Source organism: Scophthalmus maximus, chromosome 13, assembly GCF_022379125.1.
Source record: "Scophthalmus maximus strain ysfricsl-2021 chromosome 13, ASM2237912v1, whole genome shotgun sequence".
Lineage (NCBI taxonomy): Eukaryota > Metazoa > Chordata > Actinopteri > Pleuronectiformes > Scophthalmidae > Scophthalmus > Scophthalmus maximus.
This window is the reverse complement of record NC_061527.1, coordinates 9,875,454-9,899,661: the sequence shown is the minus strand read 5'-3', so window position 1 is coordinate 9,899,661 and position 24,208 is coordinate 9,875,454. Positions and strand designations below refer to the sequence as shown.

The window sequence follows — 24,208 nt, the reverse complement described above, 5'->3', positions numbered from 1 at the left end:
AGCCATGAAGTGAAAGGGGCAAATGATATAATTATATAGTAATTATATATCTTACTGAATGCTCAATACACATTATTGTGTATTACACTTTGTTTCTAAAAAATGAGAGATATTTGTTGTCGCCACTCTCTCTCTCAACGGCTCTAGTGGAAACCAAACTGGATTTTTTTTTGTCCACAAAGCGTGAGCGGCGTTGTCATTATTTACGACATTCGCCTCTGCTTTCCGGCAGGCATTGCCCAACAAGTTCGGTTGCTAGGTGTTATAGCGTCCTCTCTGTGTACGGTTGCTAGCTAATGGCTAGCTGACTGACATTACGTGTAAGTGAAGCCCGTGAACCTTGAAGAAAATGGAGTGTATGGGTTTGAGTTGTGGGTGAACGCGACGGAAGCGATATATAAATCTTTTTACCAACGAGTTAACGGTGTACGATTGAGGTGAGGATGACGTCCACTGTGCATCTGTGAGATGTACGTATCTGATTAGCTTGTCGGCAAGTAGCTACTAGCTTGTCTCTGAAAATGGTTAAAGATGGCAAAACTCAAAAGCAGAACAAATAGAACGTTATGTGTCCATGCTGTAAGTTGTGAGATGTTGGTGTTATTTCGTTAAGAGTATTGCTACTTCCGGTTTTAAACTGTGAAACAAATACTTACAAAAAACAAAAAAACACCTAATTTTATGAGCTACACTCCCTGATGCGACTGTTAACAAGGCCACGTGCTGTGTCCTGTTCCCTGCAGGCTCTGCAGAATGCTCACTGGAAGTACGAGGGGTTATTGAATGAGATGAGCAGAAGTGTTTTCTGACAGAAGGTGTTTCAACGGTTTTGCACACTCACATGAGTTCCAGGGAGGCAGCCAAGATGGGTGACATCTTGGCGACCGAAGCTGATCTTCTTGGGATGATTAAGGAGGTAAAAAAATAAATACATGTCTTTTCGGGAATACTCAAGGTGCAATTTGTAAACCAGAGTAAGCATCAGTAGACATAGGGTGATAAACAAGATGCACAGCCATGCTGGATATTGCATAATTTTGTAGAGGCAACAAGTGTAGCTTGTTTAATTTGAGTGATTTGAAACGGAGCGGCATTCTGCCCTGCTTAATGTGAAGTCAATGCCACTTAATGCTTGTTTTGTGTCTCCCCCTAGTACCTTAAGTTTGAGGAATTTGAAGAGACCGTTCGCAGCTTCGACAAGGACTGCAGAAGCAAAGGCAAGCTCGTCTCAAAGCCTCAAGGGAGTACTCTCAGAGACTCAAAGACTCGTGTCATTCAGGTGAATCATTCACATCGTCTTTTTGTTCCCACAGGTTGGTTGATTCTTTGTGTAGGTTTGCACTTTGGGTATAAGCAGGTAAAGTGGTTGAAAGTGGAAAGGACATTTGCCCCCACACTGCTAAATATTAACATACAGACGATCAGCCTGAGGAATATCATCCTATAAATCTGGGAAAACCACTTGCATTAATGCATTTTTTCTCAAAACTTAGGCATTTTTTTCTTATTGGTCTTATCTGTGAACATTGATGGGTATTTTTTGAAGTCTTCAATTATTATTGTGTCATTTGTAAATAAAATAATCATTAAAAACCATCAGATTGTTCTTTTTGATCGATGACATCTTTCCAGAGTTGTTGTTTTTTTCCCTAACCCATTCTATCTTTTTTTTTTTTTTACTCTTAACTTTTCTAGAAAGACCTCCTCAGCTCTTTTGACGATGGAGATCATAAGGTGTTCTTTGAACTGTGGACAGAGAATATTCCCTCTGAGGTAAAAGACACAGATGCTGAGGCCCAGAGACTGGAGTTCTACCTTCATATCCATTTCACCATCTACCCACTGAGGAGGCACCCTGGTAGACATGTATGTGGATCCAACATATTTTTATAATGTTTGTTGTTTAATTAATCTTATAACAAGTGCATTACTTTTTATTATTATTATTGTCTGCATGTGTTATTCTTCACAATGTCCACTAAGCAGTGCTACAGGCTTTTTTCTCAGTAGGCTCTGCATGTTTCTGTTGTTGCACTTGATGTGATAAGTAATGATTCATACCTCTGTAATATGCCTTTCATTGTGTAGTTAGTTTATTTAAATGGAAGTTTTTTAATAAGCAGCAATGTCCTTGGTTTTAGTTGGTGGCAGAAAAAGTGAACATTTTAGTTGAAGAGAATGTGTCTTTGCAACAGAGGATGTGTTTAGAATATTGTAATGACCCTTCGTCATTATTGTTAAGCAACTTTAAGTAAATTCATTTGAGTCTTTGAATCTGTCTTCAGGACAGAGCCGAGTTTGAGGAGAGGATCTCCCACTTGAAGCAGTACCTGGAGACACGAGGAGCCGCTCTGAGTCAGACCACAGAGTTTCTGCCTTACTATGCCTTGCCTTTCGTTCCCAACCCCACCATCCACCCCTCCTTCAAAGATCTTTTCCAGGTGCTCGGCTGATTTCGCAACATTTTCCAGTTGGTTATTACCAACTAGTTGTTACGCATTACTACTCTGTGCCACCTTTAGAATGAACGTAACAACATCTTTTTCCAACCCACATTATTTATATATAGGATTCCTGGATGCCAAATTTGAAGGATACGCTTGAGCAGTTTCTCTCCGTGGCACTGAAGCCGTCCATCATCCCGAGGTTGCTGAATTTATATGTATCCTTTATTTTGTTACGCCCACATGCAGATGGGTGACTTTATGTTAATGCTTAAAAAACAAAGTGATGACTTTTTTTGCATCAGTGTCTTTGCTGCTTTTAAAGACATGATATGAATAGCAGTAATGCAAATTTAAACGCCGCGGTATTACAAATGATGCAAATCACCAACACAGCTAAATAATAAGAGAGAGAAAAAAAATAGTTGAATCCATGAAACGTTGGATTCAACTTCTGACACTGTTATTGAATTGGGCCCTTGGCAGTGGCATCCTTCTAAATTGCCAGTTTGTCACTCCCCAGAACTGCCGTTATACAGCACCTGACAGCCCACACAGAGGTGGCTTACAAAAGTGCACAGCAATAAGTAAAAGATGTGTTGACTCTTCAAAGGACACAAAGGTCTTTATATAATAAATCAGCTGGTGGGGATAAATACAACAAAATCTGGAGGGGAATAACTCAGGGATTTACCACAGGCCAAGAACAGAGTGGTTTCCATTCCTTCTCATGGCTGAGCTGCACATTTATTTCTCAAATAAAAAGCCTTTCTGTAGGTGACTAAAGAATTGATTAAACTTCACACTGTTGCCCAGATCTGGTTGTTTCATATACTATCCTTCATTCAAAACCTGCCTGATTTGCATTTATAAATGGCAACGTCTGAGAATGGCAAGACCTAATCTGACACTAACTCACCCAGAGTAGAAGGGCAAGTGAGGGATAACAAGACCTGTTGCTTTTACTGGAAACCCATTGGATCAAGTATCCTCCTGGCACATTCGTGAAACTAAACCCTTCTCCTTACAGGCCGACAAAAGCATACAAATTAAGTTAGCAACTATCATCTTAGGGACTGGCCCCAAAAAATATCAGACTAGTTTGTACGTATGAAGTGAGTCATCTTTCAGTGGGCAAACATTCTCCCACATTAAAATGATCTGTGGGCCAGTCCCTCCTCTAAAACCAACATAAAGTATTAATCCTTATCAATACTAACATCTGTTCAGACTATGAACAAGATAAGCATAATTCTAAACAAATGACTTCTGTGACGGAATATCCCCCTTCAAACAGGACGTATCAAATACTGTTCTTTTCTTATTCCAATCTTGAGCAAGCAAGTCTAAACACAATTGTGTGTAGCTCTTGGTGGGAGGGATGAGGAAACAAATGCATAAAAAATGTTTGACGAACGTTGGGTTACAATGTATATTCTTTAACAACATCACGTAGAAGGAGGGCGGAAGGGGCACTAAAGGTAACTATCCCTCTCAAATAAACAACTCTTTGCAGTGTTATGCAAGTATTCTACGGGACTCTCCACCATATTACACCTTATAGCGAAAATAGAGATGCAACTTTTGCCTTTCATTTCACTCTCAAATCCATATTCTGGAAAGGAACAAAAGCTGTCGCCACTCTGAAATCTTAAGACCACACCTAACCGTTATGAACCAATATTCCATCCAAAGGTCTCTCTTTCAGTCCCCCCTAAAACTCTCTCTTTAGCCAAAAACACAAATGCAAAAGACATTTACAGACGTTACACAAATTTCATGACTTACACGATTGGTATAATTCACGTTTTTTATAAGTCATATATTTCTGAAATGAAACTATAAATGTCTTGTGAGTTAGTGACAGCATTGTTCCGCAGATACATTCTGTCAGTGTTGCAGTCGGTTGCAGACAAGTGGATAAACGTTAAAGCGAATTCAATTTTTAAATGACACATTTCATATTACAGACACTTTAACTTAATGTCACACAGAGTCGTGTTGCTCGTGAGTCAAATGCATTAGTATATCTTTGCATTTGTTTTTCTGCAAACTTTGTCTCTGTGTGTGTGTGTGTGTGTGTGTGCGTGACTGTGAAGACGCCATGCAGCAGTTACGGCTCCAACTTGTTGAGTCAGACCGGCGCATCGCCATCTATGTGCGGAAGCTCAACAAGATGCAGGCCGACTACCACAACCTGATCGGAATCACCGCGGAGCTGGTCGACTCTTTAGAGGCCACAGTCAGCGGAAAACTGGTACTTCAGCTTGACTGTGGAGCCCACAAACACACACATTGTAACACACAAGCTACACACACACACAACATGGATGTGGGCAGGAGATAGACACACACAGAAAGACACTGATACTATTTTGCTGATGGATTGCATACACACTTGAAGGCTTTAATTAGGACTATGCACTGCGTGTACATACATTTTTGTACTATGCATGACAACAGATTTTGTATTTACATGACACAGCTGTTAAACAGCAACACAAAAATTTGGCAAGCTAGCTCTTCCTTCCTCCGCCACTAAAAGATCGAGGGGCATGCCGTGTGTTCGCAGATCTCCCCCGAGTACCTGCAGAGTGTGTGTGTTCGCCTGTTCAACAACCAGATGAGGCAGAGCGTGGTGCAGAGCACTGACTTCACCAGACCTGGCACCGTGAGTGAGAGCACACAGCCGGCTCTCTTTTCCCTCCTTCGCACCTCATTGGTAGAGCGATTAACAAAACGCGGGGCCTCAAGGCATGATGGTTTTAGTGAGAGGATCTCATAAGTCCAACCATTAACTGTGAGGCCAAGTCAAGTTGACATTGTGTTTGAGGAGGAATTTTCAAAGATATTTGCAAAAGGAGTGTCTGTCCGTCATACACTGTCTATTTGTGTTGCTGACTTTAAGCCAGGTCGTAATCTCGAAAGAAGATGACTGGATCCTGGTTCAGTGCTTTACATTCATTTGTAAGGCCTGTCACAAAGTTAAATATCCGTGACATATGACATGACGCAACTCTGACCGCAGCAATTGCAGTCACCACAGCTCTCAACATATGAGGTTCATTTTTGACATTTAACTTGAATTGTAATGGTTAAAATATAAAGGATCCTTTCTGTTGGTTGGATCAAATAGCTTTATAACACATATGTATAATACAGAATGGAGAATGACTCCAAGCCGAAAGAAAACGATCCACTCTGTTACATCGACAGTCTCACTTGCTCGTCAGTGGCCTTCATTGTGGTGTTGACCCCTGGCTTGTGAAATCTAGTTTCTTTCTGTTTTGAACTGAACAACTTCTTTTTCTGTGTTTGTGTCATTTCCGTGTGTGATGATTTTTTTTGTCCACAAAGGGATATTACTCTATGAGTCCCTATGATGATGGCTATGTAAGTTTCATTCGTTTCATCTTTACTTCTCATCATCCCTCAGGTCCCCACCTCTCATCTTGCTTGTGCCTCGCCGTGTCTCCTCCACCTCCTCCCCTCCACTGTCTTTATGTCTGCCTCCCCTTCCTGTGCTGCACCCTCAAATTTCTTAGCTTGCCTTTTTGTTCTGTCTTTATCCTCTGCCATCTTCCTTTCCTCTGGTCCTTACTACATATGATGTCCCGGTTTTAAGGGATTGTTTGCCTTTGTAGTAAAAAGGACTGCATTTGTCAGGACACTTATTAAGCCAACCAAGTGTCTCTTTTACGACATGCCTCATCGTTAAATTCGCTTACTAAAGTCTACAGTCATTGTTAATTCACCTTATTGGCGATCACTCGTCTTTTTTTTTTGGTTAAATGTTCTTCGTTTCAGTTTTCTCCTTGTACTGTTTGTTTGATGGTGCAGTTTTCTGTGAGAACTTAGACACTATTACAGAGAAAGAATGGCCAACACAAGGTGCTTTGATGTAAAGGCACTTCGCTCACGCTCGGGTTGTCAGACAGGGTGGATTAAATTACAGTTATTTGAAAAGACATAACTAGAACACTTTATATATTTGCGATGGTTCTTAAAACTTTTAATAGCAGCCAGGTTAAACATATCATCATGCTAATTTAGATTAACTGTTGTTTGAGAAAAAGGCTGTAAATGAGAATAAAAAGAGCTTTTGCAACAGGCGTTTTAGTACTTAATGTTAATTTCCCACTCTGATTGCAGAGAGCCAGCGGGCAGTGGTGAATGAACATTACTGGTAACCTGGATAGAATATTTGTTGAAGTTGTAGCTGAGAGCTGAGTCTGACTCTTTATGCATTCATTATATGGAAAGGGCTGTCACAGATTATTTTTTTTAGTCGCTACTCTGCTATAGTTTAGATGGCTCAAAGGAAGAAAAAAACCTGGATGTGTCCAGGGAGCAGAGCCGTCTACTTGGACAATAACATCAACAATAAATGGCCTTCAGTTGTCCCAGTGGCCATAAAGGAGTAAATAGTGAGAAGACACAGTTAAGAGGCACCTGTTATGTAAATTGTGCATTGTCAAAGTATTCAGGTCAAGCCGTTGCTTTGTGTTAGTGGCCAGCTGAAATCGGAGAATACATGTGACCTTAAAATCAACGTTTTTCTAAAAACTGGAAACATTGTGGTGCTTTTTTTTTTCAACAGTAAATTGTTGCAAAGAAATTATTTAGTTTGTACCTTCACCGCAGTGATAGCAAGAATAATTGTTAAGCAGGTGTTTATATATATTGTAATATATATTTCCTTTTTTAATCAGTCTCAGATATCACAGGGAAATGCATCCCCGTGCCCCTCAGCATTCTTCGGGGCAGCTGACATTTTTCATATACTACCTATTGCACACCAGAATAAAAAATGCGGCCAGACCACCTTACACCCCAGACAACATAGATCGCTCCCCTGACCTTTCACTACTTCAGACTGGATTTCAGGCCTTAAAATTCACCTTGCATTGCCTTTATTTTCCTCAAACGACAACATACAAGTTCACAGTTAAAGTTAACTTGGGAGTATAAAAATGAAGGGAAGGCTTTTTTACACTAACCCACCATCTGTGATATTTGTTTTTAGTTGAATGATCTCTACTTGTAACTGACTGCATGGGTGATGTTGCCAAACAGGACTTCCCTGTATGTCTGGGGATCCAGCATGTACCACAAGCATGATGAATTGCATGTCCAAATAAACACTAATAAGGACTTATTTAGGCAGCAGCTAACTCAATTGTTTTAGATGGAAAACACTGCTGGGTAAGTAGGGCTACCAGTCGGACATAATGATAGAACATTACAAGACTAGTTTGTACAGTCCTATGGGTTACGTTTCCCACATTTTAAAGTAAAAATGTGATAAATAAATACCATCTGCTCCTCTTTGTCCTTTGTTCCTGAATTTCCCTCTCTCTTGCAGGCCTCCTCAATGCTACGAGCATCGATTGCTCCACAGTAAGTGTTAAATTTGATGAGGTTTCCTGTTTGTTAGGGTTTGACAAGTTCCTTGACAAAACATGGCTTACATGTCTTTTTTTCTTCCTTTTTTTTTACCAATTTCCAGGAGATCCAAGGAGGTGCCAATGCTCCCCTCACTGGACTATGAGAGGCTGAAGAAAGACCTGGTTGAAGGTCCAGACAGAGTCAGGTCTCTCCTGCTTCAGGCATTGCGCTGGGTGAGTGTTCATAATCCTATTCCTCCTCCACGTGTCACATTTTGCACACATTCACAGTCTTCCATCTGTAATGTTTATCTTTATCTTTTTGCCCAATAGGCTGTACCATAGTTTTATTTATACCTTTATCCTTGTAAGGTTTTTTATTTTATTTTGCTATTCATCATTGTCATCATTTCATCATCATTTCATCATATCATTTGTTATTTTTTCATGTGTGGTTTAAGACATTTGCTCAAAATGTTCATGTACTGGTCCTCTCAAATTTGCTTGATAGGGAGATCCAAGCAATTCCCACTTCTCAGTGAAGCCTCTGTGAATCATTCCTGGTCTTCAGTGCGATCTAGTATACTATCCATTAAGACTGTTCAAGCCATCGTGTTTCAGAAAGTCCGGTGTCAGTCATTTTGCGTGTCTAGGCTTGATGGTTGAGTCTGTTTGTCGTCGTTGTTTTTAGAGACTGACTCGCTCCCTCGCTGGTGAACAGAGAGACACCGTGGTTCAGGCCTATATCAGCAACGATCTGCTGGAGTGCTATAGCACAAAACAGGTGGGACCTAAACCTTTCCCTTATAATCACATTGTGTGGTGTTTTTCTGATACAAACTACAATTTACAGTGATGAAGATTTTCCATTACCATGTGATAAAGGTCAACTAGTTAAAGGTGAAGAATATATACAACGTTGACGTCATTAAAAGATTTTCTTGCCATTTAGATTTGTTTTCCCCCCATCTCCAACCCAAAAACTGTAATCCATGAAACCATGCGAGCCAAAGTAAGAACATAACTTCTTGTCCATTGGCCACACCATCTAATTGATCCCTAGGCTCCAATTTCATGCAGATCTGAGAAGGTGAATTGGCACATTTGCTTGGTGTACGCAGGTTTGTTTCTCACTATCGAATGTGGGTGAAGGGCATGCACCGGAGACAAACTGTTCATATCATCTCGGGTATCACCCATATTCTTCTGGGATGCTGTACAGATTAAACTGTATGTTATCTCTTTAAAATTTGATATATATCTGTTGTGTGATCACTGTGATCATCACCTATAGATGGCAAGGACGAGCTCTTTCTAACTCCTCATTTCAAAATTCCGAAAAAATCATGTGCCAGAAAATAGAATATATTTGTTGTCAGAGTGAGCACTGAAATAATCAGACATGACATTGCTTTGACTGTAATTTCCCCTGCATAAGAATATTTTTGTTACTAACACTACCTTTGGCATCGACTGATTCTAAAATCATGATGAAATTAGGAATGATTGGACAAATTTATAGGACATGTGCTATAAGTAAATTTTAAATGGGTAAAGTCACTCTTTCCTACTGTGAATTTCCTAATCATTGGCGTGGCTAGTAAACCAAATTAATCAACCAATTTACCAAAATAGTATCTAATAATGTGATTTAATTTCATTCTAATCTGATTGGAGACTCCTTTGGGAATGTCCCCATTTTAGATTGTGTTGCTTTCTTGAGCAAATTCTCCTTTGTACGTAACAAAGGCCAGAGTAGGAAACATTATATTCCAATTTTAACCATCTGAAAAGGCTTTTTGGAGTGTTATAATCTTGTCTTTCTTCCACACTTTATTGTTTTTTTCCCCTCTTTTATTTTCTTTTCACGTTTCCCTCACCTGGCCTTTGGCCGTGGGGGCGCCATGTTAAAGATAATACCTTTACAGAAGAGTAAATGATCCTCACCTCACAGATGGGTTCTTTGTCTATGTACTTGCCACGGTGCTCCAAGCTGCCTCTGCATGTCACAAGAATCATTCACAACAGAGAGCCACAATGGCAATGGTTGGGTGTATGGTTCTCCTGATCAAATCACAACCATGAATATTTTCTGTTTTACAGACTTGAGAAGCGAGCTTTCCCACCGCAATCGGTTTTATCAGGACAGCTACATAAAGATGTGGCGGTAGATTCTTTACAACTGATGATTGCAAATCACAAAAATATGAAATTACATAACAAAAATTAGGCCAAGCGTGTTGCCAACATTTCAATTTTTATTTCACAGTGACATGATTACAGTAGGCAATTTAAATGGTGTCTAATTTCAAGTGTATTACCCGGTATGTGAGGGATGCAGTCTAGACCACATACTGTATCATAATGATTAAATATATCTACAACCAAAGTTTGTGAATCTTTTCAATGAAAATTTGTGCAAACTGAGTTACGTGGGACAATGATGCAACACTTAATCTAGAAGTGAAATATAAAGTAATCATTCTTTATTAGATAGATATTTAAATATCAGCAGCAGTTGACATGACTGTGGAGGAGTGGTCAGCATTTGTCACCAGAAAGTATGAGGCCTGCTCACAAGATAAGATCATTTTCTTCAAAGTGATAAAATATAACTGAATGTGCATGTAAACACCCGATACAACCTTAAACCACATGTTGTGTTCTCACAGAAACCCGTGCTCCATTTAATGAGGTCTAAGAATGAGATTGTCCGGCAATATATGGCTCGTCTCATCAATGCATTCGCTTCCCTTGCAGAGGGTAAGTGCGTAACTGTGTGTCTGCCATTACATTTGGTTAGGCATCATTATTTTATTGTGAGGTGAATCAGTGTCTAACTGGATGCATTAAAAGATTCATAGATAAGAAGGAAGACTAACCTTGCTTTTATCATAAAAGAAACAATAATGATCAACTGAAACAACATGCCAGTAACTATGGGGGACATTTTGTAAGGAGAACATTTTTAGAGACAAATTTATTTATATATACGGTATATATATGTGTGTGTGAACTGGAAAAGGGTACCAGTTTGAAAAACTGGTGTATGTTTAAAGGATAGGATGTTGTCCAGTGAGGCTTTTAGATGTGTTTTGATTGTGCTGATGCTTGCAGGTCGGGTTTACCTCTCCCAAATCCCCGTTCTTCTGAAACTTCTGACAGAAGCTCTCAGGAAGGAGGAAAAAAATTCCCTGACTAGAGAAAACGTGCTAGTTGCCCTGCAGAAACTCAGTCTCAGGTAAATTTTAAAATGACCAGTTTGTTTATAAATGTAAATCCTTCGAAGCTGACCAGCCATCACCCATTGCCTCAGGTAAAAAATTAAAACTAACAGCATGTTTACAAACCACCCAGTAGGCAGTCTCAGTTGACATGAATGGAAGTTAGTTTACTCCGGCTCGATTTAAAAAAAAAATTCTATTGAGACATTTGGAGACTAAATCGACCAAACAACTGGAATCGACTACAAGAACCTGATAGCACTACCTAAAAAAGGAACAAATTATTGAAATCAAATGGGAATCTGCATTTAAAAATCTCTCATGTTTGATTCAAAGAGCTAAATGTATTCATTCACTACGTCTTCTCTTAACATGTGATGACACATCAGGACATTTACACGTATTTGACGTCATTTTCATCAACCAAAATTCTTGTCCATGTCGTGGTAGGAGGAGCCAGCAGACGGCCATGATAGCAGATGATCTGATAGGCTGGCTGGTGGATGAGCTGCAAGACTCGGACTGCCTGACTGACTACACCCTGGAGTACTCTGCAGCTCTGCTAATGAATCTGTGTCTGCGAACAAAAGGTGAAGGCGAAAACTTGAATAGTAGCATATCTCAAACCTGTGTCTTCCATCCAGCAAACGTTTTTCATATGTGTATTTCAAGGGTGCTGTATATTATATAAAATTGAACAATTCCTAATTTGGGGTTATGCACAAAAGGGGAAGTGCAGGCTTTCAATACATTTCCATGAACATTAAAGGGATAGTTGATATTCTGGCACTGTTTCTTGCTTCTGAGTAGTTGCCAGTCAACCACCAGAGATTCCAGGAAATGGCCGTAGCCAAGAAATAGACCGGCACATGAATGAAATAAGACACATTCATTAATAAGCTTTGGGAATGGTGTTTTATCACCGTTTGACAGATAAGGCACCTGTATCCACTTCTTTCCAGACTTTAGGCTAAGATAAGGTAACCAAGTTCTGGCTGTGTCTTGATATTTGTGCACAGACATGAAAGAAAATCAGATCTTATGAACCGTGCATGATGTCCATGATCAGTTTTCTCTCTTTTTATGTACTACAGATTATTTTATTATGGGTAAAGTAAAGGCCATTATTATGTTATGCTTGAATGCAATACATAGTTATAGTTTTATTTCATCCTACATCAGATCTATACTGTACCTTATTATTTTTCTGTAACCCCGGGGGCCTGCTGTTGATAAAATGCCACAGTAACATAGTGCACCGCATATCATTTATGAGTGGTTTTACTATTTTTACTCACAGGCAGAGGAAATGCTAAGAAAGTTATACAACTATTGGAATTATTAATTTGAGTGGTAGAAAATCCCATCTTGAATAATGAAACAAAACAATTGTTGAATAATCCTTCTGGGACGTTAAATTGAAGCATGCATGCATCTTTGTGTGTCTGTGCATCTGTGTGTGTGTGTTGGCTGGCTGTGTTCGTACAGGAAAAAGGAAGTGTGCAGAGAACGCCAAGCATGTACTGAAGGTCCTAACTGACCTCCTTGGACACGAGAACCACGAGGTGATATGACACATCTGTCAGTATTTGCACACAGATGTTACATCCACACTCACAGAGGGTGTAAAAAAATGGATACAACCCAAACACACACAAATACAGATAACAAGAGTAGCAAATTAATGTTGATACAGGACTGAGAGAGAAAAAAGTCATGAATTGTCAGAAAACAAAAAGACAATATCAACATTGCACTACAATGGAAAGTTGACAGCTTTTGGCTCCACTAGAATAAACAAAAAACTCAGTGAAACCAAATGGGGGAATTCAACACATATGCATAAATACATACATACTCAATTTTATATTGAATTGTTGAATGTTCGTGTCCCTATCAATGGCACCCAAGCGGACACATCCGGGCTTGATATAAAATCTAAGTTTATGCTTCCTTTCTGAATGTTTGACAGTTTTAATATAGTGAGCTCTGACAGTAAAAGTCTATAAAGACGTATATAAAGAAAGAAATCCATCGCAATGACTGTAGGTCTAAGTAATTAATCAGGTCATAAAGATATATACCAGCATTCACATCTCAAATAAACATTCTTTTGCCTCAGTATCAATGTTTTCTAGTTGCTGCATGTTCATACAAGCTGTTGCCATGTGGCCTGAGACCATAAAGATAGAGGCGCGTTTTTCGTCTGTCACTTTGCTTCCCTCAGATTCGACCATATGTGAATGGAGCCCTGTACAGCATCCTGTGTATTCCCTCTGTGAGACAGGAAGCCAGAGAGATGGTGAGATAGCTGAAAAGTCTTCACCTGCTTTGAGGAAACAGACACAGTTTGTGTTTTGCTCTGCATTTGTCTTCCCCTCGTGTCATCGCACGGCCAATGGGTTTTACTTGTGAACATGAAATGTAATTGCAGTAATAGCTGCAGTAGACTGTGGATGTTCCATCGCAGAAATATCATGTTTGGGCAGAAGCCTCAGATGACAACACGATTACAATACACTATACTCAACTCACTTGCATGGCTTGAAATGATCACTTTTGCCCACAGCTAAATGTATTAACCAATATATATTGCCTTTCAATATTGCATCAAAGTTTTTTATTTTACTCGGAAGCTAATTAGAAATAAACAGCCCGTTCCATTTTTCTTCCTGTTGTAAAGTTATTTTCGTGCATCAGTATGACCTGCTGTTTTCCTCACGTGAGTAGAGCGTCGAAGAGATTCTTCGCTGCTACGGCAAAGAGGATAACCCAGACCTTAACAGACAGATAGAGTTCATCATCAAACAGCTGAACTCAGGTGAGTGAAGTCAAATGTACTGTTACAGGAGACACTTGATGGATATGTATGCAGTACAGTGTGTACTGACTTTATCTGCATGTACATTTAAAATAATGTAACAACTTCATGAAAGTGCTCATTCAGACTTTTGTGCAGCTGGTGTTACTGACATTAGTCATGCACTGGTGGTGTTGTGAAGTGCTTTGCATGGCAGCAAATTGAATATATTAACTTTAATGAACTATTAACTTTCTATAACTTTAAAAAAATATTATAACTGCACTATATGTGCATATGTGTTGGAATCTGCTGCTTTTGTTTTTGTTTGGAATTTTAACTGAACTATGTTCCACCCAGCTGAGGAAGAGGAACAAGAATCAGACGATGAAGAGGAAGAGGACGACAACGATGTAAGTATAACAATAAGCATTAACTTATGACTGTCGAGCGGGTTCCTGTTTTTTTCACTATCATATACTTGATAGTGAGAAGAGCAAGGGTTGTGGTTATGGTTAGGTGAAAAAGGTTAGGTGAAAAGTAGAGGTGCAACAGTTAATCGATTAGTAATCGACTATTGAATGAATCGCCTTCTTAAACTATTTTGATAATCGATTAATAGGGTCAGGTAGTTTTTATGGGGAAAAAAGGTTTAAATTCTATGATTTCAGCTTCTTAAATGTGAATATTTACTAGTTTCTTTGCTCCGCTACGACAGTAAAACTGAATATCTTTGGCATGTGGACAAAACAAAACATCTTCTTGGGGTTTGGGAAACACAATCAACATTTTTACCATTTTATGGACCAAATAACTAATGGATTAATTGAGAAAATAATTCACAGAATAATCGATAATGACAATAATCGTTAGTTGCAGCCCTAGTCAAAAGCATCAACTTGCTAGACACTGATAAGTTGATGCTTTTCAAAATTATACTATACTTAATTATACTTCAGCAGAACCATTGCTATATACTAACAATAACAAATCAAAAGGAGGAAAAAATTGAGGAACGGAGAAAATGAGGGTGAGAGGAATCACGACATGAAAAAGGACACCTCGTATTTGACACATTTCCCAAACCTGTTGATGGCAATCTCAGCATGACACAGATATTGGGTGACTACTCACCTGTGTGTGTGTGTGTGTGTGTGTGTGTGTGTGTGTGTGTGTGTGTGTGTGTGTGTGTGTGTGTGTGTGTGTGTGTGTGTGTGTGTGTGTGTGTGTGTGTGTGTGTGTGTGTGTGTGTGTGTGTGTGTGTGTGTGTGTGTGTGTGTGTGTGTGTGTGTGTGTAGGGGGTGATGATCCTGGCAGATTAGACTGGTGAGAATGTGGGTTATCAAGATAACAAGGTGTATGTTAGTAAGTTAAAGTAGGAATGGCATAGAGTATAGACTACGCGTTCTCTTGTTGGTACCTCAGATTGGTGCCAAGCATTGTATTTGTGTTGAAACCGGGTTGTAAACTCGCGTCAGTGTTGTTGAGAATGGAACAATTGTAAATTTTTACCATTGTTGAGTAATCATCGTTGATCAACACACCTCAAGGGTGGGTTAGTAAGCTTGTGAGACGAGGTAGATTCCGTCCGCTGTGTTGATTTCTGTATTTTATTGCATACTGTCCAAAAAAAACCTGTCTTTTGTGAGAGTTATTTTTCATGTGTTATTCAAAAACACATTCATGTCCACCACAAATTGCATAATATTTTAACAGATTTGTCATTATCCCTTAACAGGAAGATTTAATGGAAACAGACCTTGACAAAGAGGAAGTTCTCCAACCGCAGTCGAGGGAACTGACTGGGGAGAGTCTGCTCACCACTGAGTACCTGGGAGTAAGAGATTATATCATACATATACGTGTGTGAATATATATGTAGAACTTACTAGACGTGTTTCTGGTAGCTAAGCAGACATCAAGTTCAAACCTCTATCTATAGCATCAAGGGACCAACATCAGTATTTCACAATAAGACTGCTAGTTTCTTACTAAATTGGGCTGGCAGCCTGCAGACGAGCCCACTGCACAGGGCTTATTGTTAGAGTTTGGTTGTTGTGTCTGCTACACAAATTCCTGCTGGTTTAAATTACAGCAGATAAAAGGAAACAAGTCCTCCAAAGTCATCCTGTGTCCAACCCGTGACAGAGGGGTTTGTTTGACATCAAACTTAATGATTCCCAATATCCCATATCCTATATGTGTAGATTATGACCAACATGGCAAAAATGAAGAGGAAGTCCACCCCTCTGACGCAACCAGGTGCTGACGAACCCCTTCAGCGGCCAACCACACCGAGTTCTCACCGTAATGTCAACGCAGTGTAAGTAAACTGGAAAATGTCCGGACCCAAGACATTTTACGGAATTCACGTCTGAAAACGGCTATAGTGACGGGAAGTGTGCAGGATAAGGTTTAATTTCTCGGTCAAGATAATTAAACTTGTTGTAGTTAGAACCACAGGATACTATATTAAGACAAAGACACCAGACGAGTCGCCTCTTTTTTTCCTCGATGCTTATCAATTTACAATGCTATTGTAAATTCTGAAACCACATGGATTTAGATGTTCCTACAGCCATTCAAAGTAGTGCAGTAGGTCAAAGCCAAAATGGGTTCAACTACATTTTGCCATTTATCAGTCACAAAGCCTGACAGACTTGTTCAGGCGAAGAGTGAATCAGAAGGAGGAGAAGGGAACTGGGAACTGCTTTGTAGTGACAGGCAGATCAATGTCAATGCAAGCTGCAGTTCTAAAAGGGAGAGTATTATCTTAGTGAAATTGATATGACAGCAATAAGGGTTCAGTGTTGTCCACATGACCTGGCCCTGGAGATAAGACAGCATTGAGTAATTTATACACTGGTTTTACAAGTTACTAGCAATAATAATGCTAATATTTATCTATATATTTTGTATATAGTGAGTGTCATATAACCTGTGACGCCATTAGATAAAAGTTTTAAGATGAACATACTCATGCAAGTTCTTACAAAACCAGAGCTATTTATATATTTATATTGCTGTGTATATTGTGTTAAAGGAGACATATTATGTTTTTTTTTCTGTTTTTCCCTTTCCTCTAGTGTGCTATATAGGTTTTTTTGTGTATGTAAAAGGTCTGCATAAACAAAAAAAAAAGCCCAAAGTCTGCGGTGTCTCCCCGACAGAAATCGCTGCACCTGGAGCTCCTGAAACGCCTAGTTTCGGCTGATACTTCTGTAACATTGCGATATCACGATAATAACACATATTAAAATGATGACCTGAATATGAGCATAATATGTCTCCTTTTTATGTGTCACGTGTAGGGATTATCGAGCTTGCATTCAGGGGGGTGAGGGCAGCAGTGACAGCGAATACCCTCTGAGTCGACAGAAGAGTGAAGAAGGAAGCCTGCCTCCATCACGGTACAACTCTAGACCCCCTACGCGCTCCGGCAGTCGCCCCAGCACCTCTGACTCCCTACGTCACAGCATCGGTGGGTCAATCGGTGTGTTGCTGTGCATTGTGTACATCTGAACATTTGATAGATGCAGCTTTGACCATGTCTAAATGCTGCGGCTGTTCATCAGATGTTTGCGGTCAGATTTCTCATACTTAGGCACTGAAAATCAGCTGCGTACAGTATTCGTGGGTAAATTTAATTTCCCTTCGACCTGTTGCTCTTTATTTGTTTGTATTGGATTTGTTTGATGTGATGCCCAGTGTCTACAAGGAACACGGGGGACTGCCAGGCAAGGAAGACCCAGCGACTTCCTCAGAGAGCAGAAGGGCTAATGACCTATTTTAACTTTCCATAAAACAAACGTCAGCGTTGTATTAAGTTTTTGCTGATGTGTCTTTTAGTGACAACAGTACGTGTGCAACATTACTGCTGCAGTGTTACTTCAAACATTTTGATTTTGATTTAAAATTGAAAGCCAGCCAATTTGGATCAATCCAAAACTAGCGTGATGAAAATAATAATATTTCCTTCCCATCACATGCACAAAAAACTCAGACTCAGAGTGTGGCCGATTGTCACAGGAGTCAGAGTTGGACGGACTGTATGAAGGGCGAGCTACAAAAGGACGATCCCGGGAGGAACACAATGGAAACTTTGCCAGGTAAAGTGACACACAAACTGCACACACAAACATGAGGCTCTGTGTATGTATGTTTGATAATTACATGGAGAATGTCACCCAATGATTTTACATCACAGAAGTTCGAAAGTGTGAGGCCTCCTGGTGAGCTGTTCAGTCAACATCCAAAACTAAGAAATACTGTCTTAGCCGCCATAATGGACATGTAGGCTCCCACAGGAAATGGCCTCCGGGCAGGCAGAAGCATGGGAAGATTGAAAATCTTCAACTCATGAATTACTCCACATTTCAAGTTTATTGTCATATAATACTAGTGAACAAACTGGTGCATTTCAGTCCAGTGAAACTGGCTCAGGCCTGATGACACATAGTCATAAAATACACAGTATGTTTATAGAAGTACTCCAGCAGATGCACAAGTTAGTAGGTTGCAAATCTACAGTTCATTGCCCTGCAGAATTGACACAAGGTGCACTTTGTCAGCAGCTATCCCTCATGAAAGGAACTGAACCAGGGAATTGCCAAATGCTGCAAGTAAAAAATAACCTGTAAAACCTTTGAGATGTGTCTCAGTGTATTTTCGTGTCTGTGGAGAGACTTGGCCAGAGTGTTGTTTGACACCGATCGGTGACTCAGCACTGCCAAGCCGGCCTGCGAGACTGTGACATGCGTTTAAACGAGCAGGACCCACAAAGAGACCTGTTCAATGGAACTTCCCCCTGCCTCTCCTCTCCTTTAAATCCCAGAAGAACCCGACAACTGAATCCCACCAACCACAATGAGTCCCAGGAAACCGCTTCTTCAGCTATCCTTCCACCCATCACCCAGGAACGTAAAACACCACCACTATACAGCCTGACTCCAGTCGCCTCATTTCACCCCAGTGTGGAGACAAGATTTGTACAGTGAGAAGACAGTACTTACTGGAGAGTCAATGATATTTAGGTGAATAGATTCTTAACAACACAGCAATTTGGCAAATGGGCTATTGTTTTTTCTGTTAATGAACACAATTTGTTATTTTTTAGTTCAGTTACACACTGTAACACGTGGGGGTCTGGCCAGGCTGCTTTCTTTTCAGACCAAAGTTGTTGCTCGTCAAGTGGCTGAATTCATGGGGAGGATTTTAGAAGCTGACAACAAATGTTTAGCGATATTTATGGCAGTTTTTGTTTTTTTTGCTGCTCCACAGGGCTAAACATTCAAGTTTATAGAACCCGTCCGAGCAAAGCTTATGCATGTAGAGCCGCAGTTTTCTGGCTTTCAGTTGGACCAGATGATATCAGGGGTATCGGAGCCAATGCGACTACAGTGAGCCGACACAAGAATGAGTTGACTGAAATCCATCCGTTTATTATGGTATAATATGTCTCCACGGGATTTAGGTCATTTGGCTCCTGCCTGATAACCACACTGGCAGAGAGTTGGCCCTCGCTGTGTGACTGGAGGCAGAAGAGCCGTGTAGTGGCTGTGATCCTGTTTCTCAGATTCACAGAGACACGACTACAAATTGGCCTGTTTTCGAGAACTACTATGTCAGCTGATGTAAAATACCTGCAAAATACTGTGGGATTTGCATAGAAGGATGCGACAATGAGATGTAAGTAGTATTTTACACAAGTGTGATACTAATTCACATGATCTACTAGTTCACAGAAGCCTTAGTTCTAAATTGAATAATTGTTATTCTCGCCTTTACAGGCTGAACAAAAATTTAAAACACACGGGGAGGGAAGTGAAGCTGCACATAAGCCCCGAACCAATCTGAATTTCAAAGTTTGAAGGAAAGAAACAGAACTATAAGCTGTTTTTAAATAGCGATATGGCAAAATCAAGTGCAAGAGGAAGGAATCATTAGATGCTTTTGAAACACGCCTGGAATACCTTTTTTTGATCCTTCAGAAATACTGAACGTAGCTTGATCCTTGAAATTGAAGAAACGCTGTCTCTCAAGATTAAAACATTCTTACTTTTGATTTAAATATGTTTGATTATATAGATAACCTGCATTGTTTCTATAAAAAATAAAAAATAAAAAAACAGAAAGAAACACATCATATTAAAACAAAATATTATACAATTGCAATACATAGTAAGTATGCTTGTGTGCTGTGGACGGCACTGCTGCTAGTTGTTCCCCTGTTTTCTCAGAAGCATCGATAAAATAGTCTGGCTCGATCGATGTGGAGGCGATTGACTGAAACAAGAGAGATGGATGCGATCGAGTGTCAAGGGCAAGATTGCCGTTTGTACCCGGGAATCCATGAATGACCTCTGTGCTGTGACACCCTCTGTGAAACGAGATCTGTAGAAATGTGACTGTTGTATCCGACAGCTACCGAGTCAGATAGAAAGATGGCATCTATATAAAGCATCCTTCTAACTGCAAGCAAGCGAGAAATCAGAGGAGCTGTAACAAAAAAATGAAAGAACACTCATTAAGCATAAATCATCATTAATTTCTTCTCCATCTTCCTCTTCTTGTCCCTGTCCACAGTGGTGATTATATCCCTGAATTCGCAAGCCAGCCTAAAAGCCCCCCTACGCCGGACACAGCAGGCAGCCGGAGCAGTGCTCGCCGGCGTGCAGACCTGGCACCGCAGTTCTCCCAGTCGGAGCCACAGCAGAGCAGCCGGCCAGGCTCCGCCAGCTCCACAGGAGGAGGGGGACGCCACAGTGGAAGTAAGCATATGTGTGAGTGTGGGGGCGAGTGGACACCGGCTGACTCAGCAGGTGTTGGTGAATTCTGGCTCCTGCCAGTCACGCTGGAAGATAACGAGCTGCGATTTGGAAGTCCGGCGTTTTTTCAGAAACTCCCAGTTGTAATTCAAGCTGTCGTGGGAAACTTTTTCTGTAACTGCTCCTCAGTCCCTGTCTGATTTCCGAGCATGCAAATTGAACTCGTCCACCATCTGTATGTGTGGTTATTTTGTGTTTTACATCTTTTAAATATCACAGTGGCCCTGCTTCACTACAAACCCGTTTTACCACAACAGTCCTCTCTAGACTTTTCAAAACAACTTTGCAGAGAATGCCTGATGACCAATCAAACCTCAGGTTCCCTAAAGCTCACGTCCTGAGTTACGCAACTTGGCAGTTTAAACTGAAAGTCTGTTACAAAATCTACACTTGCTGTCTTTCAGAGCTTTTGCACACTATTCATTCCGTCAATCACGGTCCCTTTAGCCCATAGTTACCCGACTTCTGACAGTTAATGTTTTCAAAAGCACTCTCCTGATATCTATGAATCTTCGTGGCTCCATGAAGACCAGGAAAATTTGAAGCTATACATATTTTCGATGCTTATATTAATCTGAAACTACAGTTCCTGTTTGAAAAAAACTAAAGTAGGGTATTCATTTTTTTATTCTGCTAAACCCATTCAAGACACAAGTGGCAATTTCTGCGGAGAGAACAGTGAACCCATCACTCGTCGCTGTTACACAGCATTTAAAATGAAAATCATCTTTTACAAAATGTGAAAAGCAGATTGTACGTCAGTCAACCCAACTTTTTTTTTATTTATTTCCTGTCAACTTCACGTCCTCAACGCAGAAGTTGAGTCACTGCAGGGGTCGATGGCCTGAGCACTTGCTCTAGTGCTCTTTAGCCGGGTGATAACGTCTCCCGATGCTCTCATGCGTCTGAATTGCATTTGGTGAGCGATTACCTCCGGCTCTTACGCCGGCTGCTCTTACCAGAAGGCCTGTTATGGCGCCTAATGGTCACTCAAAGCCACCACATCCTCGTCTTGTGTGCGTTGCACTTTTGAGGTCTGGCAAGTGTCAAGCATCTATTGATTCGTAAGGAGGTCACTTAATCGTTGCTCCGCTCAAAGGGCAATAATGGCATGGCAAAATAAATAAGATAAAAGTCAAGTCCAGTTTTACTGTGGGCCTCCGAAGCTTTTAATGGTTTGCAGCCTGTTGGCTTTCCCTTTTTGCAACAAGACTGTGGCCTTGTTAAGTGATGTTCACAAACAAACAACCAAATATAAATCTGCACGAATGTGTGCATGTGTAGAATATGTTCGTATTTGTTTATTAAAAAAACACCTTAGTTGGTTCAGTTATATTTGATAGTGTAGAAAATAATGGTAAACTCTCAATGTGTGAAACTATCCAACACCTTTCCCAGATTGAAATTATTAGCTCTCAGCTTTGAGATTAGATTGTCAGCATCCAATAAGATTAGGAATGGGAACTCGTACTTGTCACTCACAGCGAGGGAACTTTGAGCACCGTTTTACTACACTGAGTGAAACAGTGCTCAAAGTTCCCTCACTTTGGTCAAATTTTGACCATATTTTGAGGCTATAACCATCATTTCAAATCAACGTTCACTTGAATGCAGCTTCCGCCGACTGTGAAGTGTTATTATGTCTAGTATTTGTTGCTGCAGCGAGGAAACGTCTACACGCTGAGGCGAGATCCCCTTAAGGCCCATTTTTGGTGACTGACAGAGACACTTCTTTTCACTGAGGAGGGATAGAGGAGGCGTTTGTGTAGCTGACTGGGCCACCCACTCAGCCAAGCACAAACAGGGAGGGGAACTGCTGCTGCTGCCACCCAGCCATGTTGAGAGGATGGAAAAAAAAGAAGAAAAATGCATTATTCTACCCACGTGACAGGTCCGTGTTATGTGCAGGTAGAGGAGGTGGGGGAAGTGTTGCAGTGTCTTTTAAGGACTATCACTCTGTGGCCCTGAATGATGTATGTGATGAGGAAATCTGATTTTTCCTCAGACAGGTAGGGGGGGGCGATTATAAAAGGACTGACATAAAGTCTCCAACACACATAAACTAAATAGTGAGTGTGCAGCAGGTAAACCTTCGAAATTGAAACAATTCACACATCCATCGATCCTGTAATAAAACTTCCTCAAAGAGTTTTGAACAAGCGATTACTTTAAATCTGACTATCCTCCAACTTCTTTTGTTGTTGAACCCACTTTAATCACCCAACCAACTCGTCCCACATCCCTCCCCCCATCCCTCCCTCCCTCCTCTCTCCTCCAGGCAGCCAGTCAAAGAGGAGGTGAAGAGGGAGCTGTCACCGTGGAGTAGCGCTATCTCCCCAGCAGCATCGGGCTTCCTGTAACATCATACCCCCAGGTTGTGATCGGGGTCAGGGCAACAGAGATGCTCGAGGATCAGCGGCGAGAGGCGCGGGAGGAGGAGAAGGAGGAGGGGCTGGAACAATGTGAAGGATTGTGGCTCTACATTCTCTTTCCTCCCCCTTCGGCTTTCGTGCAGACTTCCCTTCTGTAACATAATATGAGGTTGGGCAATAATCACAACCCCCAGCCGTGCAGCCCTGCACACCTTGTAGACTCAGCTAACCTCTCGGCTTCTCCCCTCTCTCATCAAGGTAATAGTTGTCGCACCTAAATATGTGTGGAGATGCCATTTTTTTTGTTACTCCAACTCGATATTGTCACTGACGTCTGGATGTGAGCTGAAGCATTCAGACACAGTGTGGTTTAAACTGTTTTTAACGACACGTGAAAGGAAGATTAAGAGTTTAGGAAATGTGTTATGATCAGGTATTGAGATAAAATGTTTTCTCAACCTTCCTGTGATCATAGTTTAATTTATGTAATATGAGGCGCTGTAAGGACACAACACCTCATTTGTTTTTACTTCTCATCTTGAATTTAGGAAATGACAATCTTCTGAATTTCTGACTGAATTGATTTTTGACACTGGTGAAAAATATCCATCCAAATGGACAAACATTTTCACCAACTACACTTCAAATATAACGCATAAACTTGTATCGGCGCAGCTGTTTACAGGGTCAGTAAACGATTTTTAATCCAACACACTTTTTGTAAAATTAAGCGAATATTTCCTCACGGTCCGCAAGCTGTCGATTCTGTTTTTTTTTTGGCACACCCCTGGCTCTGTCAATTGAAAACAGAAAAAGTGGCGCAGACCGTACCACACAACACTGTGTGCAGTTTGTAAACATCACCTCCCGACACCTTAAGAGACGTGTGTGCGACTGACTCTACGTCTCGGGGTTTTCGGCCTCATGGTTAGCGCGTCAACAATCGTCAACAATCTTTCTCCAAAATCACTTACTGCCCCTGAAACATGATGCTCCAGAAATGTTTACAAGACTGACACAGCTCCTCGCATATCTTTTCAGACTAGTGAATGTTTTTCGTCATGATGTATATTTTTTTTGTGAAGCGTTCGCATTGAATATGATATGACATTGATATGTCGTGAGTGGTTTTAAATAAATGTGTGTCCTGTCAA

The 24,208-nt window shown here is 40.6% G+C and overlaps 1 protein-coding gene across 10 annotated transcripts; it reads left to right on the top strand.

Annotated features, from left to right (window-relative positions):
- The first annotated feature begins 206 nt into the window (after positions 1 to 206).
- Positions 207 to 24,208, top strand: LOC118318280 (lisH domain-containing protein ARMC9). Of its 10 annotated transcripts, none has more exons than XM_035647786.2 (26): positions 207 to 320; positions 744 to 916; positions 1,154 to 1,279; positions 1,696 to 1,866; positions 2,286 to 2,441; positions 2,570 to 2,662; positions 3,901 to 3,925; positions 4,544 to 4,701; positions 5,017 to 5,115; positions 5,802 to 5,837; positions 7,810 to 7,844; positions 7,954 to 8,065; positions 8,523 to 8,615; positions 10,504 to 10,594; positions 10,949 to 11,072; positions 11,506 to 11,645; positions 12,544 to 12,620; positions 13,283 to 13,357; positions 13,786 to 13,876; positions 14,216 to 14,268; positions 15,594 to 15,692; positions 16,063 to 16,178; positions 17,167 to 17,336; positions 17,859 to 17,964; positions 20,441 to 20,625; positions 22,961 to 24,208. In XM_035647786.2, the coding sequence occupies exons 2-26, from the start codon at positions 842 to 844 to the stop codon at positions 22,981 to 22,983; spliced, it is 2,529 nt and encodes an 842-aa protein (XP_035503679.1). In that variant the 5' UTR covers positions 207 to 320; positions 744 to 841; the 3' UTR covers positions 22,984 to 24,208. The 10 variants fall into 10 exon arrangements, 7 of the variants coding, with proteins under 7 accessions (XP_035503679.1, XP_035503676.2, XP_035503675.2 ...); XM_035647783.2 differs by lacking the exon at positions 22,961 to 24,208 and adding an exon at positions 18,693 to 18,888 and having other exon boundaries at positions 228 to 437; positions 20,441 to 20,575; XM_035647782.2 differs by lacking the exon at positions 22,961 to 24,208 and adding an exon at positions 18,690 to 18,888 and having other exon boundaries at positions 228 to 437; positions 20,441 to 20,575.